The 19,435-nt window shown below is 40.6% G+C and overlaps 1 protein-coding gene across 2 annotated transcripts; it reads right to left on the bottom strand.

Annotated features, from left to right (window-relative positions):
* Positions 1-599: 599 nt before the first annotated feature.
* On the bottom strand, positions 600-19,246 carry stat1a (signal transducer and activator of transcription 1a). 2 transcript variants are annotated; one of them, XM_088993781.1, is made up of 24 exons: positions 19,158-19,238; positions 15,200-15,352; positions 13,722-13,866; positions 12,969-13,064; positions 12,786-12,869; positions 12,621-12,699; positions 12,448-12,539; positions 12,094-12,245; positions 11,649-11,807; positions 10,150-10,242; positions 9,989-10,048; positions 9,891-9,911; positions 9,729-9,819; positions 7,840-7,881; positions 7,661-7,750; positions 7,493-7,591; positions 5,023-5,158; positions 4,883-4,938; positions 4,694-4,791; positions 3,900-4,039; positions 3,640-3,828; positions 3,441-3,516; positions 3,254-3,347; positions 600-3,144 (listed from the first exon to the last, which is right to left on the bottom strand). In XM_088993781.1, the coding sequence occupies exons 2-24, from the start codon at positions 15,325-15,327 to the stop codon at positions 3,121-3,123; spliced, it is 2,244 nt and encodes a 747-aa protein (XP_088849907.1). In that variant the 5' UTR covers positions 15,328-15,352; positions 19,158-19,238; the 3' UTR covers positions 600-3,120. The 2 variants fall into 2 exon arrangements, with proteins under 2 accessions (XP_088849907.1, XP_088849915.1); XM_088993789.1 differs by lacking the exon at positions 13,722-13,866 and having other exon boundaries at positions 15,200-15,330; positions 19,158-19,246.
* Between the last annotated feature and the right edge of the window lie 189 nt (positions 19,247-19,435).

The raw sequence follows: 19,435 nt of genomic DNA, 5'->3' as shown, positions 1-19,435 counted from the left end.
CTTTGTTTTTCATTTGGTAGCCTATCTTTTGGATGCACTAATTTTTGCCTTAACGTGTTTATCGGTTTAAGTAGGAATGTTGTGTTGCCAAAGGACAAGGATAAGGTGGCTGTGCTATTTAAAATGCACGTTTTTTTTTCATGTGTAATTATTATTTTTTTAATTTCATAATTATTTTATGACTGTCTAACAAATCATATAAAGTATTAGACATTTTTTTGTTTTATGTACAGCCCACAAACCTTTTCTCCTTGTGTATTATCACCTGCAGTAATTAATTCGGCATTTTAATTTAGGTCAACTTGGTCACATGTGTGGCCTACGCCAGCTGTCTTTGGGCAGCCAGCCCAAGGCAGGGCAGACATCGTAAAACAACCATTCACACTCACAATCACAGCAACCTACCATGCATGTTCTTTGGAATGTGGGAGCAAACCGGAGTACCTGGAAGAAAAATCTACATAGAAAAGGGGAGGAACATACAAACTCCATACAGGAATGTCAGAGATGGAATCGATGCATGCGCCTTTGCAGGGTGAAACAGAAATGTCAACCGGTCAATCATCATGGCACACTAAATAATCAGGAGTCGAAAAAGAAACATGAACACAATTCTTTTAGTTTCAATAACAGCCTTAAATTTACACATGTTCCACTTTAAAATTCTTCTTTATACATTTAAAGCTATCCCCCCCATACCTATCTGACCTTTTTCAAATTTCTATTCCCTCTCATTCCCTTAGATCACAGGTGTCAAAGTCAAGGCCCGCGGGCCAAATCCGGCCCACCACATCATTTTTTTCGGCCCGCAAAAGCATATCAAACTTGTTAAATTCCATGATGATTGCTAAAATCTGAGCCAAAATGTCATATTTTTGGATGTCAACCACAATAAAAGTCATTATTCTTGACTTCAGATTTGAAAATGAGTTATTCATTAATTTGTTGTGTGCTCTATATGTAATATTTGAAGGGATTTAAACATTCTAATGGGTCTAAACGGCCCTCGAGAGGAAACCATAACTACAATGTGGCCCGCGGCAAAAAATGACTTTGACACCCCTGCCTTAGATCCTCTTCTTCCCACCCAACATTCGTAACATCGATTCTCTTCCTACCTTCAAGTCCCATCTCAAAAGCCACCTATTAAAAATTGCATTTTCTGTGTAGCTCTCTCTCTCTTGTTTCTATTTCTAATTGTATTTTATTTATTGCATTCTATTTGTGATTGTATTTTATTTATTTTAGTATCTATGCTTGTCTTGAGCCTTGAGAGCTTTGAAAGGTGCTTAAAATGTAATGTATTCTTATTTTCTACACCAGAAAAGGTTCTCACAGCTGTAACATTCAATTATTAATATAACTTGTATTTATATCTTCTTATTGACCTTTCATGTGAAATAGATGTAAAAGCTTGGCCAAAACAAACATGTGGATCAAACCTCTAAAGATGGAGGACACTGATTTGCTGTGGCGACCACTTGAAGGGAAAAACCAAAAGGAAAAGAAGAATGTGAAATAGATTTGTATTCATAACTTTTTTTACTCAACCATGGATATCTGTGAAATGTAAATTTAGATTTATAAAGACTAATCCAATGCAATATATACAGGACAGTATATATTAGTATATTTTAAGTGCCTTTTTGCTGTAAACTGCTAAGGACAAGCATCTTTTCGGATTTGGTTCTCATCAATTACAGTGATACCTTGGCTTATGAACGTAATTGGTTCTATGTAAGGTGAAAAGTGTGTATCCCAAAAATTAATTTCCCATAGGGAACCATTAAAATGAGAATAATCCGTCCCCAGGTCCCCATAAAACATACTTTTCTACTTTCTAATCTTTTAAGCCTTAAAACTACACAAAATATACCTTATTTTATGCATAATAAATGTGCTATGGTATTATAATTAAATAAATAAACTGTACTGTATAATAAAGTCGTTTTATTGACCTTTGTGATGGTCGTTGATGGCGTGATGCAGTGGATAGCTTTTTGCATAAAGTGTCTCAGGAGCTCTGGGTTGTACATCTTGGAAGTTGTGATATCGCAACAGCAACAGATGAAAGCAGACACACTAGAAACATCATTAATAGCTGGTTCCCTTGCTTGTCTTTTCATTTCAAATTGAACTTATGGCTAGTGCGGGTTATTTGCGGAGCCTGATTGATGGAATTTTAACCTTGCAGTCTACACTCTGCCTTTGAACTATCAAAGTTGAAACAAGTCCAAATTTCAGTTTTCTATCATTTTGTCACTCTCTCTGTCGTCTGCTTGTCTTTTTAATGTTTAAACCACCTCCCCTCACTGCTGCGTTTTTGACCAATCACGTGGCTTTAACCGAAGACTGGGGAGGGGAATAGAGGACCAAAACAAGCCGGCTGCCATTTTCTTTTAGGAGAACGGGCTCATTCGCGAACGACACATCACTCAGTGGCAGCTCTGTGTGTATCCCGAAAAATAGTTTGTATGCCAAGGTAACATTTCCATAAATTTAACGTTCATAAACCGAAAAGTTCGTAAGACAAGGGGTTTGGAAACCGAGGTATCACTGTACCTGCAATGCACTTGAAAGTATCTAAGAAAGTCTTTACAGCTCTTACCCAGCCCAAAATAAAATTGGATTTGGAATCTGCCGAACCGTTCCCAGAAGACGTGATCTCGATTTGCTTATCTAGTTGTTCAACAGGGTGCTATAAATGTGTCTTGAATGGCCACAAACGCATCTGTGTACACATTCTATTTGTATTATGTGTGGACGGGTCGTTTGGAACTTTTGAGCATCTGCTCCTCCAAAGATCTCCTGAACGACACTGATCCTATTTAAACTGTGGAAAATCAAACACTGCACAGTCAGGTAAACAGGGCCCATTGTAACTATTAATAAGAACGACATTACATAACAGTCGACGCGTTGAACAGTTGCAACTTTCAGTTTGTCCCATCGGGAGTCAGTCGCCACACCGAGCCAGTCGTGTGATGGTTGTAGATGTTTGAACCATCTTTTCTCATTTCTTTGAACACATTTCTGAAATTATGTGTTATGTAGGGAGAATGGCGTCTTGCGTTTGGTGACCTGACGAAAAAAAAAAAAACCTTTCTCTGCAGGTCACCTTTAACTTTGAAAGTCTGCCGCCATCTGGTTAGAAAAAAGACAAAAAAAAAGTGTTTTGTTGGATTTCATTGATGACCTTCATCAAGATATTGTCAGTACGCCTTTGTATTGGCGTCATTAATTTTTGTCTCACCGCATCAATATCCGTGTAACTGACTGACTGCTCCAAATAACGGTAGTCCTCAGGCGACATGGGCATCATTTTCTCCTGCAACCGGGTAGGATGTCTGCAGGGTGATGAGTGAAGTCACCCGTCACCTCAAGTGACGGGTGACTGTTTCGCCGAAACAACACGCCCCTCGTTTGATAAAGCGGCTTACACTTCTGAGACGGAAATGAGCTCAGTCTTCATGTATCCGCTCTTCTCCGTGTTCTCCACGTCCATGGGCTCCGAAGCTGGACACCAGTTGGATACAAACCATGAAGAATAAATAACAATGGCGGTGAGAAGTACAGTAATCCCCCGTTTATCGCGGTTAATGGAAACCAAGCCCTCCGCGAAGTGGTGACATATCTTACCCTCTGAGTTTTTGGCATAGTACTTCTTAAAGGCCACGTCTTTTGGGATGTCGGGGTAAAGGAAGCGCAGCGGGTTATCGGGGATGTCATCGGTCGCCATCACCTTGTACGTGCGGATGATGTCGGCCAGTGAGACGGCGGTCAGATCTTTCTTGGTGTATGGCTCCACCGAGTGGAAGATGGGCTTATCTGAAGGAAACAACATCACGTCGGTTCGGGCACAAGTAGAACAGATGAAGAAGAGCAGCTTTGTTGCTTACTGTGCACGTCGTGTTCGATCCACGTGAAGGTAATGGCGCCTTCTTTGCTGCTCTCGCTGAACCTGAGCAAGAAGGTACCGGGGCACTTGTCACTCAGCAGGGCCTTTTCACGCTCCTTACTGATGAAGCCCAGGATGAAACTGCGTGGAGAGGCAACGTACAGTCGCAAGTCCGGTCAATTGATTGGAGTAATGTCTGGGGACGTTAACTCATTCACTGCCAGACAATGTGCAAATGTGTCCACTCCAATGTCAGGGTTTTGTCATTTCCACTCAAATTGCAGGATCCACGGAATATTGACTTTTAGGACGACACAAATATTCAATGTTGCGTAAGAAACATTAGACTCTCTTCTATCAACAGGAAAAAAAAGTTTATTCCTAAGTGATAGAGAATAGACAGAAAATAAGTTAGTTATTTAAAAGGCCGACAATGGAAGCCCAGAAAATCTGGGGTCAATCTGAGGGGAACAGACACGGCCTGTTAAACTGTCATCTTCCTGTAGGAGATCTGGCCTTGGACTAATTTACGACTTGATAAACTCCTTCACAGGAAGAGGTCATAAGCCAGGTTAAAAATCTATCAGTTCATGGAAAGGACAACCAATTAAAATGTCTAGGTTCTGTTGGTTTATAGTTGTTGGTGCTTGGGACATTCCGTATTTCCACCTTTCAAGTTGAACTGATGCATTTTTCGAGTGGCTTTATCGAGCAAAGCTGAACTGAGCTGCTGTTCACTTTCGATTGAGAGTGAGTAAGGCCACATCAAAGGAATCCCACACAGCAAAGACTCACCCGTCGTTCCAGAGGAAAAGCAAATGTCTCTTGATCAGATCCAGGATGCCTTCAATCCACAGCCAGAATGGAAACGCTTTCTCGTTGGCATTTTGTGGCTACACAAAAGGAATGTTTGTCTTAGTGGAAATGCAAGCACGTTATCAAATGGCATCACGCGTGGCTGTCCCGCTTCCTTCGGTTTGTTACCTTGCAGAACTTGTTCCAGCTAATTAGCCCGTCTGGATTCCGCTGAGCTTTGGGACCTGCAGAAAGTCAGGCATGCTTCTCATCAACCCAAGAAGAACATGTGAGAACGGTTGACGTGTTTTCATGCTTTGGTGTCTGACCCAGAAGCTTGTCGGCCAGCATGTTGAGCTGCTCTTGGCTCAGGCCTCGCTTGGTGACAGAGGAGAACTGCCAGCCCAGAACCTCGGAGAGTTCAGACCACTTGGCCGAAGGGGGAGACAGGAAGAACTGCAGGTTCTGGAAAGATGGACAGGCCAAAAAGAACATTCGTCAACCACTGAGCAAATGTTTGGGCTATCGGGCATGGAATTTCTTCTAACTTACCAAAGCACACGTTTAGCTGTTCAATTATTGAAGTACGTATGTTTTCGACAACTTGGTGCATTTTTAGCTCATTCACTGCCAGACTTGCAAAAATGTGTCCACTCCAGCCAGGGTTTTTATCATTGTCTTTCGAATTCCAGGACCCACAGAATATTGAGCTTTTTAGACTACATAACAATTCAATGCAGCACAAGAAACCATACACTCTCTTCTTTCATCAGGAAAAAAAAGAGATGATTCCTAAATTAGATGGGTCTGGAGTTATATGAGCTTGAAACGAGGGTGGTTGTCCCAGATACAATGCAATACATACATATTGGTTTATATAGTGCTTTAACAACAGCTGAAGCTGGAACAAAGCGCTAACATGGAAAAAAGGAAATGCTGCCCTCTTGTGGAAGGGAAAAACATTGCCAGAGGCCATGGGCAGTGCATTATCGGCACCCAAAAAAGAAAAAAAAAACAACATCCAAATACATTTGGAAATGGTACTCCACGTCGTATTTTTAATTCTTGAATAAATTTCTGAATGGCAGTGATTGAGTTAACAAGATTTGAAAGGGGAGAGAAGGAAGCTACTTTCATAAGACAGCAAAACCCTTCACTAAATCGCCATGGTGGCGTGAGGTTCAATTTGGATCATTCCTACAACGTACTTCTTAGGTAACATAGGCTTAGTTATGCTGATGAGGTGATACCAGGGCAAATGGTGCAATCAGGCCAGTCGTAGACCCCATACTCGGGCAGGACAATAGACGTAATCAGTGAAGCCGCATGGAGTGGTCCTCTGCTCCCCCCAACGGGACCAATTATAGCAGAGTCTGGCACCGCCACGTCTGGACAGTAGGGATATATATAGGGCCAAAACTACCAACAAAAAATGTAGTTCGCTGACGAAGCCTCTTGGATAAGAAGTGAAACGTCCTTCAAAGAAGTACAGATGACGGCTGAAGAAACTTTGTCATCGATGAGTTAACAAAATGAACTCCAAAATTCAGGTGTTTGATGAACGAGGATTTCCAAGGATGTCCATTTGTATGCCTTTCGATGACTCTTCCAGTTTCTCTCTCGCAACATGCCAATAACATTTTGTGACACTCTAAGCCAGTACTTGTCAATTATGTTTGTGTCATCCCCCCACGAAGAATGAAACATTGCGCGGCCCACCCAACTGACTATAAATACTTTCATTTGTTTATAAAAATGTTATAATGACACTTCTGCAAACATCGTATCCTTGTTAATCTATAAGAGAATTAAAAAAAAAATTGGACCAACTTACAACATAGGTTTATTAACTCATTCACTGCCATTCCCGACTTTATTCGAGAATTGAAAATATGAAGTGGAGCGCCAATCTCGAATTTGTTCGGGTTTTGTTTTTTTCTTGCGGTGGGTGCCAATAAAGCGCTGGTCAAACCTTTGGCAGTGTTTTTTCCCTTCCACGAGGGGCAGCATTTGTCTTTTGTACAACCGCCCCCACTTGCATCTCATATTACTCCAGACCCATATAACTTAGACGGTCTTTCATCAGAAAAAAAATTCCTAAGGTTTTTACACTGCGTTGAATGTTTATGTAGTCCTAAAACTCAATATTCTGTAGGGCCTGGAATTCGAGTGAAAATTACAAAAACCCTGGCATTGGAGTGGACACATTTTTGCACGTCTGGCAGTGAATGAGTTAACTATAACAGAAAATAATTTAAGTGGCCCATTATTTATCTCAAATGTATTATTATTATTTATCTTGAATGTATTATTATTTATTTTAAATGTGTTATTATTATTTGATCGTTTATGATTTACTTTTATGCTTGTTCTGTAGCCACAAAGGGACATAAGTCTTCTTGTGCCGGTCCCAAGCCCGGATAAATACAGAGGGTTGTGTCAGGAAGGGCATCCGACGGAAAAGCTTGGCCAAAACAAACATGCGGATCAAACCTCTAAAGATGGAGGACACTGATTTGTGGTGGCGACCACTTGAAGGGAAAAACCGAAAGGAAAAGAAGATCTGAAATGTAGTATTATTTATCTTAAATTTATTATGATTATTATATGAACAGCACTACTTTAAGCTCAGAGGCCACTTCCTATTTGAAGACTTCTACTTTTGCACAATCTTGAGGTACCGTCAAAATGTTGCACAGCCTCATCCACAGGACTGTTTCCTGATGAGTTGCCCTCAAACAGACGATACACGCGTTTCACCGAGTTAGTGGCCAACAACAAATATGCTGATGTGCTCACCTTGGGCTCATTGGTCAACATGTTGTACCACAAGATGGAGGCCCAGCCGCTGGGCAGCTGGCAAACGTTGGAGATCACCACCACAGGCAGAGACAGCGCCTGCCACACAATCACAGGTCATTTTCCTCAGCAGCACAGGCAAAATCTCCACAACTCGCAGAGTCGCACCTCCAGCTTGATCTTGGTTCCAGACTGGCTGAGTTGTAGCTCTGACTCAAAACTGAGAGAGTGAAGCTCCTTTGTGACTATCAGCGGGACCTAGAAATAGCAACACAGCCGTGTCGGCGTATTTTGAAGTCAGAGCGGAATGGTGCAAAGTACTAAAAGTAGTAACCATTTCGTCGTACCTCACTGTTTCGGTTTCCTGTGACTTTCTGCTCTTTTAATTGCTGAAAGAGGTCAAGAAGTAAAACTTTTAGTTCAATCAAGGAGCTGAATGGAAACCTTCAGAGAAGGTGTTCCATGTATGAACATTTCCAAGAAAACTAGCGTATTTTCCGGTGTAAAAAGCACACCTCGACTGAATGTTGCATTTTCAAACCTTTTCCATATATAAGGCGCACCTTCAATGAGTGAAAACATGATTTCCAAATATATCAAGGTTTTCCAAATATAAGGCACACCACATTATAAGGCGCTACAGTCGAGGCTAGGGTTACACACGACTTCTTCTACAGTGGGAAATGGAGTCGGTGGCTGCTGACAGTCATTGTGAGACCTGTTCTGGCGCAATATTACTTCGCATATAAGGCACACATGCGTATAAGGTGCAGGATTATCTTTTGAAGAAAATGAAGGCCTTTGGGTGCGCCTTATACACCGGAAAATATGGTACTTCTATCCATTTCTGTTATTTTCCAGTTTGTTTGTATCTATGTTGTGACCGGTTCATTACTGAGACATTCAAAGCTCAGTGACAACTTCCTGTTTGAATTCTTGTTTTTTTGGGGGAGGGTAACCACTTCCTGTTTAAAGTCTGATATAATTTATCGATTGCTTGGTGTTCACTCGTGATGTGAAAATTAGAGCTGAACCGATATGGATTCTCTTGATGCCAATTTTTATATTTGGCACAATAAAATTCCGATAACCGATTGATAGAGAATAGAAGTCATCATATTGAAACGTTTCATATTTAGAAGGCCCGCAGTGGAAGCACAGAAAATCTGAGGTCAATCTGAGGTGAACAGACACAGCCTGTTTAAATGTCATCTTTGTGTAGGAGATCTGGCCTTGGACTAATTTACGGCTTGGTAAACTACTTTGTCAGAAGAGGTCATGAGCCAGGTTGCAAATTTATCAGTTCATGGAAATGACAACCAATTAAAGATCTACGTTCTGTTGTTTTACAGTTGTTGGTGCTTGTGACGTCCAGGGGCGTGGAATTTAAATCAAGAAGACTGTTTTACTAATGTTTCACTGAAAGGACAACCGACACCTCCGGACAAGTTGCGACCATATTCATAACTGGATAAGTAACAAGAAAGCATCTTCTCCGAATCTGAACTCTCTGAAGCCATTGTTTTGATTCTGGAGAAAAGCAGTTTGTGAAGGAGTATCCTGGCGCGACGTCACGAACAAGGGGGCGGGACTTTCTGAATCTCCGCAGTTCCGAGCTCATTTTGTGGCAGTTTTGGGACATGTTAAGTCATTTTTATTGGTGTTTTGCATTTGACTAAAAACATCAGCCGGCGTGTTTTGGGCATTTTAGATGCTATAAAACGTTTTTCTGATGCCAGTTAGGAAACAATATGTCAGTTGTCCTTTAAATTTGCATATATTCCCAATAAATATCTTGGCAGAGAGCTGCAGAAGTTTGGCGTCAGTCATGAATGGCGAGGTCCCCTGACGGCAGTAAAAGACAATCTCCCTGTGTTCGAGCCTTTGTTCACAGTGTCTGACCAAACATCTCTGACACCGATTAATCAACGGATTACCTAATATATATATATATATATATATGATGAATAAAAGCACTTGTTTTGGGGTTGCTTAAACAAGCTATGAATTAGAGGCAAAACAGTTGACTGATTTACAATACAATGTCTTCTAGGGTTTAACAACAGAAAAAGTGCCATTTTTTTGTGTCTTTATCTTTGGCCTCCAGAGAATTCCAGAGGTTTAGGCTCTTTGGTGGACAACAGCAACTTGTCCAATTACTTGATGAAAAGACCAAATGCCCCCAACTTTTTATTAAAATCTCACCAATTCAACTGTGAAATAAAACAAGACTTGCCAGATGTCTGAACTCCGCCGCCAAGCTGCCGTTGGACTCCTCCATGTTCATGACTTTTGTGTTTGTTCCCAAGATGTTGAACCTACGGAACCTAAAAGACACGTGGATCTCTCACTGCTATTTGACTTACTGCATGGAACAAGTGTGAGAAAGGAGACATACCCTTTCTTTTCCGTCACATCTCTGAAAAGATCAAGAGAGCACATTAATGGCAAGTTCTTGCAAAGTACTGTCGTGTTTGTGGCAGCATGAGACTGTACTTGTCAAATAGCGTCTTGACTTTGAGCTGGTAGTTGAACTCAGGCAGCTTCACCAGGAACCTAAACAAACATAACAGATGGATGGCAAGAAAATGCCAGTCTGGAATTAGTATCGTATATATGCTTGTTTGCCGAATGCTTCGCTGAGCCGTTTCTTTTACCGTAATTTGACGGTGAACTGAATGTTGGTTTTAAGCACCAGGGGCCTCTGAGGGTGGGTGGGCATGCAGGGCTGCCGCTCCACAACCAAAGCGCTGATCACAAATGAATACATAATTTAAAAAATAGCACATGAGCTTCACCACATTGGATGAGTGATAGAGAATAGAAGTTATCATGTTTAAAAGGTTCATCCTGTTGTATGCTTCGCTGGCTGAAACGACTGCAATACACAATGGTTTCTTGTGCACTGTGATCAGAACAGACCTAGCCTGTTACACTGTCATCCTCGAGTAAGAAATCTAGCCTTGGGCGGAATGTAGAACTTGATAAACTCCTGCACAGGAAGAGCTCATTAGCCAGGTTATAAATCTATCAGTTCATGGAAAGGCCACCCATTGAAATGTCAACGTTATGTTGGTTTATGGATGTTGGTGTTTGAGGACGACTTGGAGGAGTGTCCAAGAGACATCCAAGAGTGTGGTATTCAAATCAAAAAGGCTGTGTTTTACTAATGTACCACTTAAAGGACAACCGACGTCTCCGGACAAGTTGTGTCCATAATTTGTAAAATGGCTTCAAATGACTTCTACTGAGCATATTTTAAAAATATTCCACCGCATATAGCTATATTTTACGTTTTAAGACTCGCGCTGAATATTCAAGAAGTCTTGTTTTTGAGTTGGTGACGAGTCCGTACGTGACGTCACTAAAGGAACGCCCCCTGACCGTAAAAAAAGACATTGTAGCAGTCCTTCCATCACGTCAATGTATTTTGCTGTATTATTTGGTCTGAAAATCTTGTTTCACCATAAAGCCGCCAGAAGAGGGTGTCCAAGCTCCATATAAGGAATTTATCAGCCTGTGGAAACGGAAGTGGCCACAGGAGGTCGCCATTTTGTGCCTCTTTTCTGGTGATTGTTTCTCCCCAATGTTGCCTCAAAATGGCATGGAATAAATTCTTCAATCGATTGCAAACATGTATGTTTCCTCTTCAGAACTATTTGAATCATATTCATAACTGGAGGTGTAACAAGAAAGCATATTATCCGAATCTGAAGCCATTATTTTGATTCTCAAGCAATGAAGACGTCTTGGCGTGACGCCACAAACTGGGGGCGGGACTTTCTGAAAATGCAGCTCAATTTTTTGCAGATTTTGGACACTTTAAGTCATTTTTATAGGTGTTTTGCATTTGAATAAAAATATCATACTGCGTGTTTTGGGTATTTTAGATGCTATAAAACGTTTTTCTGATGTCCGTTAAGAAACAAAAAAGTGACGCCGGTTGCCCTTTAAATTTGCATATACACTCAATCAATAGCTTGGCAGAGGGCTGCAGAGGTTGGCCGTCGGTCGAAGAAGCGCACACGAAGTGGCTTCATGAAAACTGCGCCTGTGCTTCATGAAAACTATCTTCCTGTGTTTGAGCCTTTGTTCAGTGTCCGAGCGAACATCTCTGACAATGAGCAACTGGCCAAGAGAGGATCACTGATGTTACTTGGAGAGGAGGGTCTTCAGCAGCTCCAGGGCTCGGACCTCTAGAAAGTCTTTCTTCAAAGTGATGGGGTCACTTTCATATGTAAACTTCTGCTCCAGCTCTAGCAGCTTCTTCAGATGCTGGCGAAACTGTTGAAGAGTCTCTGCTACTGTGGTGAACCTGCACGAGACCAGGATTTGCTGATCAGAGCCATCGCTTGGTCACTTTTTTCTTAAACTTGAGTATTGCGTATGCTGCCACGTGAGTGAAATGGGGGCAGGGGGCTTTTGACTATTGAAAGTTATAAGCCGCCAAACACAGAAATACAAAATGAAAACATTTACAAGAGCCACGGAGCACAAATATGTACAGTATTTGATCTGCAGGTGAGTTATGGAATAAATCTGAGCGCTAAATCAAGATAACCATGGAGAGGTCGTATATTAGCGATAGTGTCGGCGCTCACCAGTTCTGCAGCTGATCCAGGCAGGCGTTGGGCGGACCGCCGATGCAGGCAATCTGCTGCCGCCGCTTCCACTCGGGCAGCTCCTCATTGATCAGGTCCGACAGCAACACTTGCGTCACACTCAGGAGCTCCGTCAGCTGGAGCATCACGTCCTGATTAGGCAAACGTTGACATGACGATTTTTTTTACTGTCACTAATAATATCAATTTGATTAGATACTTATCAAATAAAACCATGTGTGTTTTTGTCGACATTATTGTTTCTTTTGATTTCACACGACAGCCATGGTTGATGCAGACACTGTCGCTCGCGTGGTATCCAATTTGCCCGCATCAATCCAAGGATGAACCAACCTGCCGTTTGGTTTTCAGTTCCAAGCACATCCGAGTGATGACCATCTTCTCCCTCTCCACTTCCTTTGGCACCATATCGTTCATTTCGTTCTCTACGGAAGCACCCAAGCCCTCATGTCAGTTCCACTTATGTAACTTTTATATCTCCTAGCCTTTTACACTGGCATGGTCACCTCTGCTCCTCAGCGTGTTGAACTTGAAGTTATATTCATCTTGCTGATCCTCCAGGTTTTTTATGGTTTGATCTGCCACCTGAAACGCAAATTTGCTAAGAATATTGGAAACATCAGCAAAGTCAAACCAGAAGCAGAGCGCATGAAATATGGCCAATGCATTACCTGAGCTCTCTCCCGCATCTCCTTTACTTTGCCGCCCAGTTTCTGTTTCTCCACCACCATGGCTGGCGCCATTCCCTCACCTTCCTGCAATTTTTACATTCCGGTTTTAACTTAATGTCTGGAAGATATAAATCCCAAGTCATTCGTCCAATAGTTTTGTTGAAAGTACAAGGGCAGTTTTACCATGGTGGTCCTTGCGCATGCAAGGATCATGCGCTCATCCTTTAGGTTCTTTGAAATGATCATGGCCATGTGCACTGGGTCATCCTGGAATCGATCCTGGAAAACAATTGCATCAATGAAACCGATTAGCTTCTTTGTCATTTTAAAGAAATATAAAGTACCCGACCGACCATTTGTGAAAAAAGAAAAAGTAATGAATAATAAATAACAAATACAAACATAAATGTCAGATATAAATACAATCCGACATTCATCTGTTACAATTCAAGTCAAACCAATTTCGCACAAACCTCTAAAATATCACGACGATGACTTGTAATAGCACAGGTGAACTTCAAGATGACATACCGTATTTTCCGGGGTGTAAGCCGCACCCCCCAATGAATTATGAATTTTCAAACTTTTTACATATATAAGGGCCACCGGACTATAAGGTGCACTTTTTATGAATGAAAATACAAAGGTTTCCCAAATATAAGGCACACCATATGATAAGGCACTACAGTAGAGGCTAATATTACGCACTACTTCTTCTACAGGGAAAAATGGAGTCGGTGGCTGCTGACAGTAGTTGTGAGACCTGTTGTGGTTCAATGTTACTTCATATATAAGGCGCACCTGCGTATAAGGCGCAGGGTTATCTTATGAAGAAAATGAAGGCTTTTGGGTGGACCTTACACATGGATAATACGGTAATTAATTACAAAGCGCGGGAGTGGGTTCTGGGCTAGGGGTGGCACAGCGGAGTCTGACCTGGAGGTTCCTCTTAATCTTACGGCAGTTATGTTGCTGTAGGAAGTTGTTCTCCAGAGCAAAGCGGCTATGTTGGTCATCCAGTTGGGATAAGAGTTCATGAAAGCGCACGATGGCTAATGATTCTTGACATGCCACCAATTCCCTGAGGATACCCGCACAAAACAGAGGATGTGCTGATCAGTGCCCCAACTCAATATTAAGAGTAGATATGATATTATGAGGTAATATTTATTCCATGTAAGGTTATTCGTTTACTCCGAAAAGCCCATTTGTTCGTCTTAGCTGCCTGATTTTTCTGGGGCCAATTAGAAAGAAAAAAAAAACCTACCCAGAGTCTACACAATTAGGAATGCTATTTCATGCAACTTCGATTATATTAGCAGATCCGTTCGAATTTCAAATGATTTCTTACTTGGCCCTCAACGATTACACAATTTTTCTGTCTTTTGCTTTGTCGGTCAAAGTAAAAGATTATACAGCCTACTTGGGCTTGGCATTATGCACTGATCTATACAATTCAATATGTTTTTATAATCAGTCCTTTTTTGTAGGATGTATGATAAATCCTGCATTCTTTCATTTCAGCATCCCCGGTTTCACCAATTCTCTTTCATTATTTTGTCAAATATTTGGTGAATATTTTTTTGTATTTTTTGGGAGGGGCAACATTATTCTTTATGGAAAACGTTTAATGGTAACATCTCCACAGTTATTCCAATTTTCTTTTCAACTAATTGGACAGTTTGCATATTTTTACACCACAAAATACTTCTAATACCAGGGGCCCACTCTCCGCCATTTGTATTCTTCCTATATTGCCATGTTATTATTTTAAAAATAGATTATGTAAATTATGGGTTTTTGTATAGTTTCGATGATTTATATCATAGAAATGTGATTGCAGTAGTAGGCCCAGGTACCAAAAACTTTTAACTCAACACGTTACAAGTTAAATTTCTTTCTTTGACCACATTCTTCACTCAAAACACTCCTATCTAAAATAGTTGCAAAGTGATATACTGTACTGTAAACGGAAATGCTATTTAATCTGTCCCAGTATTCCACAAAAAGAGAACAAAAATACGCCCAACTTCTTTGTTTTCATTTACTGGGTTGGTCTTTATAATGTATTTCCTATTTTAGGAAAATAGCACTCAACACTGTACTTTATAAAAACATGAAGTCGTAACATATTAGGAGAGAATTTTAAAATGTTGGGCATCAGAATATTTAATGGTGATTGTGCGGCTCCTTCTGATGTGTCCTGGTCGTCAACATTGGAACAGCATAGTACAGACATATACATGTAGTATCCATGGCCAGGAATGTATGCCTGTGAGCATTTCTACATTGTCTGTCTTGATGTGTTGCTGTGTTCAAATATATATAACTTAAAGGGATGTAACATTGCGGCAATTATGATATTGGTTAGCCTCTGTATGGCATCTTTCATTGTTTGTCGGCTGTAATCTCACCAGTCGATGCTCTCAATCCACTTGGACAGGTACTCTCTGATGTCCATGGGGAATGAGTCATTGTAAAGGAGGTCCACCTGCTCCAGGTACTTAGAGTCTAGCATCTGAAGTTGGTTCCACTGAGCCATCTCCTAACCAATGGGTAAAAAAAGTCTTGGAAAATAAGGTTAAGTAATTTAATTGTGTTATCTCAGGTCAAGGTGCAGATGTGGCAAATATTGTCACAATCCTTACAGATAGTACCTGTGTAAAAGAAGTCAGGCAAGAGTCTAGAACAGGGGTGGGCAAACTTTTTGACTCGCGGGCCGCATTGGGTTCTAAAATTTGACAGAGGGGCCGGGCCAGGAGCATTTGGAGGGAGTGTTTGGGCCGGAAATACTCCGAACAAGTTATGTCCATAATTTATAAAATCACTTCAAATGACTTCGACTGAGCGTATTTTACAAAGATTCCACAGCATATAGCTATAGTTTACGTTTTAAGACTTGCGCTGAATATATGAAGTCTTGTTTTCGAGTTGATGACGATCCCCATGTGACGTCACGTTTGGACCGCCCTGACCGAGAAAGCGACATACAATGCATTTTGGGTACTTTGTTTAGTCTGAAAACTTCGTGTTAATCCGTGTTGATGGCGAAATTAGAAGGAAAACACATAAATAACGCCATGGTGAATCGTTGTGTGTTGCACCAAGACAACTATTTGATATTCGCTGACACAAAATTCCCAGCTGACAAATCAGCCCATTTCCAACGGAGCTTGGGCGCAATCTTCTGCTTTTTCTGGGTGCTACATTGCTGTCATTGACGGCTCGAATTGATATGGGAGGACTCCTAGAATCAATTGCAAACATTTATGCTTTCCTCTTCAGAAGAACAAGAACAAGAAAACATCTTCTCCGAATCTGAAGCCATTGTTTTGATTCTCGAGCAACCTTCTGAAACTGGCCATTTCCGGATTCATTTTGAAGTCATTTTTATTGGTGTTTTTCATTTAACTAAAAATATCAGCCTGCCTGATTTGGGTATTTTAGATGCTATAAAACGTTTTTCTGATGTCAGTGGGAAACAAAAACAAAAAATGGTGCCGGTTGTCCTTTAAATGTAGTATGTACAAACCTCATAGCACAGTAAAAACACTACAACCCAATTTATTAACTGTCTTTCAAATGTGAAAAATATCCCTGATCAGTTAATAAATTTGTCTCAAGGAATATGCAAGATATGGCATTTACAAACTATTTCGCAGATACTTGGAGGAGGAAATGGAAATAGATTAAAATAACATATGCGCTGTGATTTATCAAGATTGCGTCTGTTTTTAAGTTTCCATCGAAGGGGCAAAGAAATCAACATTTATTGAAAAATGGAATCACTTTCAACATTCAAAACATATTATTACACAACGAAATATTCAAGCTCAATAATACCTACTCGTGTTAAATTCCGCCAAATCATAGATGGTTTGTCCTGACCGCGCGCTCAACAAACTCCTCACTGACGCTCTCGCCTTCACGCGCTAACAAAACACGTGTACCGTCGCCGAGCACACAAACATAGACTACCTGCAGTTGAAATTTGCATACTCGGCTCGGCAGCCAATCAGAAGCCTGCTTCTTTCTTCCGGACTTTCGCAAGCGTTACAAAGTCGTGCAATTGCATGTCATTTTCCAAAATAGATGCACAGAACCTCAAACTAGAAGAAAGATTCAAAAGAAGCTAACGACATATGTGACGCTACAAAACGTAAATTTACATTAAACCGTGACTGTAACGTGTACGTGAGACTTATGAAAGGGGCTTAGTGGCTCGTAGGAATCAATGCAAACGTTGCATTGTGCACCACAATGACAATCGACTACTGTAGCAAAATTTACAGCCATACCCATTTGCTGTAAAGTAAGCAAGGTAGCATTTGTAGTTGGTGCATTCTTGATTTAAAAAAAAACTTTATACTTTGCGACAATGTTTCTTAATGGGATTGGTCTCATTTTGCTTCAAGTTGGAAAAAATGGGGCAGGCAACTTTTCAGTTATCTGCCCTGTTGTTCGCTAGCTTTTTGTCATGAGTTTTAGACACTGTTTGTACTATAATTTGGGCAAGTTCGGCGGGCCGGATTGAAAAGCCTAACGGGCCGTATGTGGCCCGCGGGCCGTAGTTTGCCCATGCCTGGTCTAGAAGCAATGATTCGAGCCCGGAAAGAGAAGTATAAAGTTCTTGTAAAACAGTGAAAATAAATGTTTAGTGTAATTTATATTTAAATCACATTTCGATAACTTGTCATTTTAAACAACGGATAACAACTACAGAAATACACTGCATGTGATATGACCTAAAGTCTGGTGATTTTCATGCTGGCATAAAATGATGTATTTTCCACAAATTATTCTTACAGTTGATGTGAAATATTTTGTCTTACCTTATCTATTGCACTGAGGTACTTGTATTTACATTATTCATTCTGTCCATGTTTGAGTTGGTTTCTGTTTTTGTTAAGTCTTTGGCTTCACCCACAGAAACTCAACCTCCAACTGGCCACTGCAGCGTTCAAGTCAAAATGAAATAAAAAGTAGTCTGCCCTTTTTATTTATTTATGGGACTGTATGTCTTTCCAGCTTGTGTTCCTAAATTGGCAGTCATGCTCAAAATTTCAACGCAAGTGATATATGTAAACACAAAACAATGATTGAAAATAATATTCTTAATGTTTTAGTTATACATTCGCATATTATGAATGATAAATTGATTGTACAATACATAGTGCTTGTAATGAAGGACGTTTATGCACGCAATGATGCACTATGCCTGCAATGAACACTTGTGCTTTTAATAAAGATATACTTATGCTTTTATATATGCTTACATTTATAATGACAAATGTTAAGTGCACTGTGTTAGAAGTGAGCAACAGTCACCTTTGTGAGAAAGTGGCTGGAAAGAGATAAGTACCTGTATTAAGACTAATCAAGAGTAAGGTCAGACGTGAATGGAGCTGTCAACAACTGTGCAACTTGGTGTTTTTGTAATGATTGCACAAATATGTAATATTCTGTATGTAATATGTATGTATTTTGTTATGCTTAGAATATCTTGTTTTCTATCCTTTCACTCCCACCCCAACCCCATCCCTCTTCAATTGCTGCTGTGGACTGCAAATTTCCCCATTGCGGGACGAATAAAGGTATTCTGATTCTGATTCTGATTCTGATTCACTCACATACACACACTTTCAAACAAGTTCAGTCTTCAACAGCACTCGCCTTATAGGTTGGACACAGCCATTTTTTATTCCCAAGGAGAAATAAACGCGAGGCCGAGCAGGGAAATGAAAATGAAACCTAACATATCCTAGTTCCCCCCTCGAGTTATTGGTACCAGAATCAAGTGTGCCCTCTCTTAGTCGGTCTTAAGTACTAATTGATAACGCTGACACACCAATATATAACCCACATACACATGTCGCATCTTATTCAAAGATAAATTGGTCATTCTTTCATAATTGGATCCTCTCGAAAATGATCTGATCTCAAAATGTGAATCGCACGGACAATATGACAGTTGCACTCCGAAAGTTAAAGGGGAAAAATCCGTCACAATTTGTGCGTTGGAGGTTTTCTGATATAGTCAGACAGATATCGACATTAAAACACAGGAGGTGAACGGTCGTGGTAAATAGACAGCCATAAAAAAAATCTTAAGCACAATACGTGTGTTTGCGTTATTTTGAAGAGGTCGCAAGCGTCGAACAGACATTCCCCGGAACCGCAGGTTATCAAGACAGATATCAATGACAGCACATTGCAAATATTTGAGACGTATTTAACACTAGCTGCTTGTTAAATTTAAAGCTAAACACACGTTAATTAGTTTTGAAGTTGCTCACTTGTATTGGTCAATTCAGCACCCATACGGCGTGTCCAACATTACCACAGCGGATGTAAACAAATACTGAAACTTACCGTTTATGCGTAGGCGTATAAAAATAGGGAGCAGAAGAGAAGCAAGAAGATTGCTTCTTGTTCCTTGTTCGGATAGATGGTACAGTAATGGAACGCCCATTTCTGAGTTTAACCAATCAAATTGTTCAGAATGGGCTGTTCTGTCTGAGAGAAAACGCCCCAACAATGTCAAATAGTCTTTATTAAAATCATATGAAATGTCTTTCTCGAGCGCAAAACCAACTCTAAACAGGTGAGAAATTTTGTGGGTTTTTTTTCCTTAACGTAACAGTAACCTT

Source organism: Hippocampus bargibanti, linkage group LG01, assembly GCF_051943395.1.
Source record: "Hippocampus bargibanti isolate YZ-2025 linkage group LG01, ASM5194339v1, whole genome shotgun sequence".
Classification (NCBI taxonomy): domain Eukaryota; kingdom Metazoa; phylum Chordata; class Actinopteri; order Syngnathiformes; family Syngnathidae; genus Hippocampus; species Hippocampus bargibanti.
The sequence above is the reverse complement of the archived record's forward strand: the minus strand, read 5'-3'. Positions and strand labels throughout refer to the sequence as shown.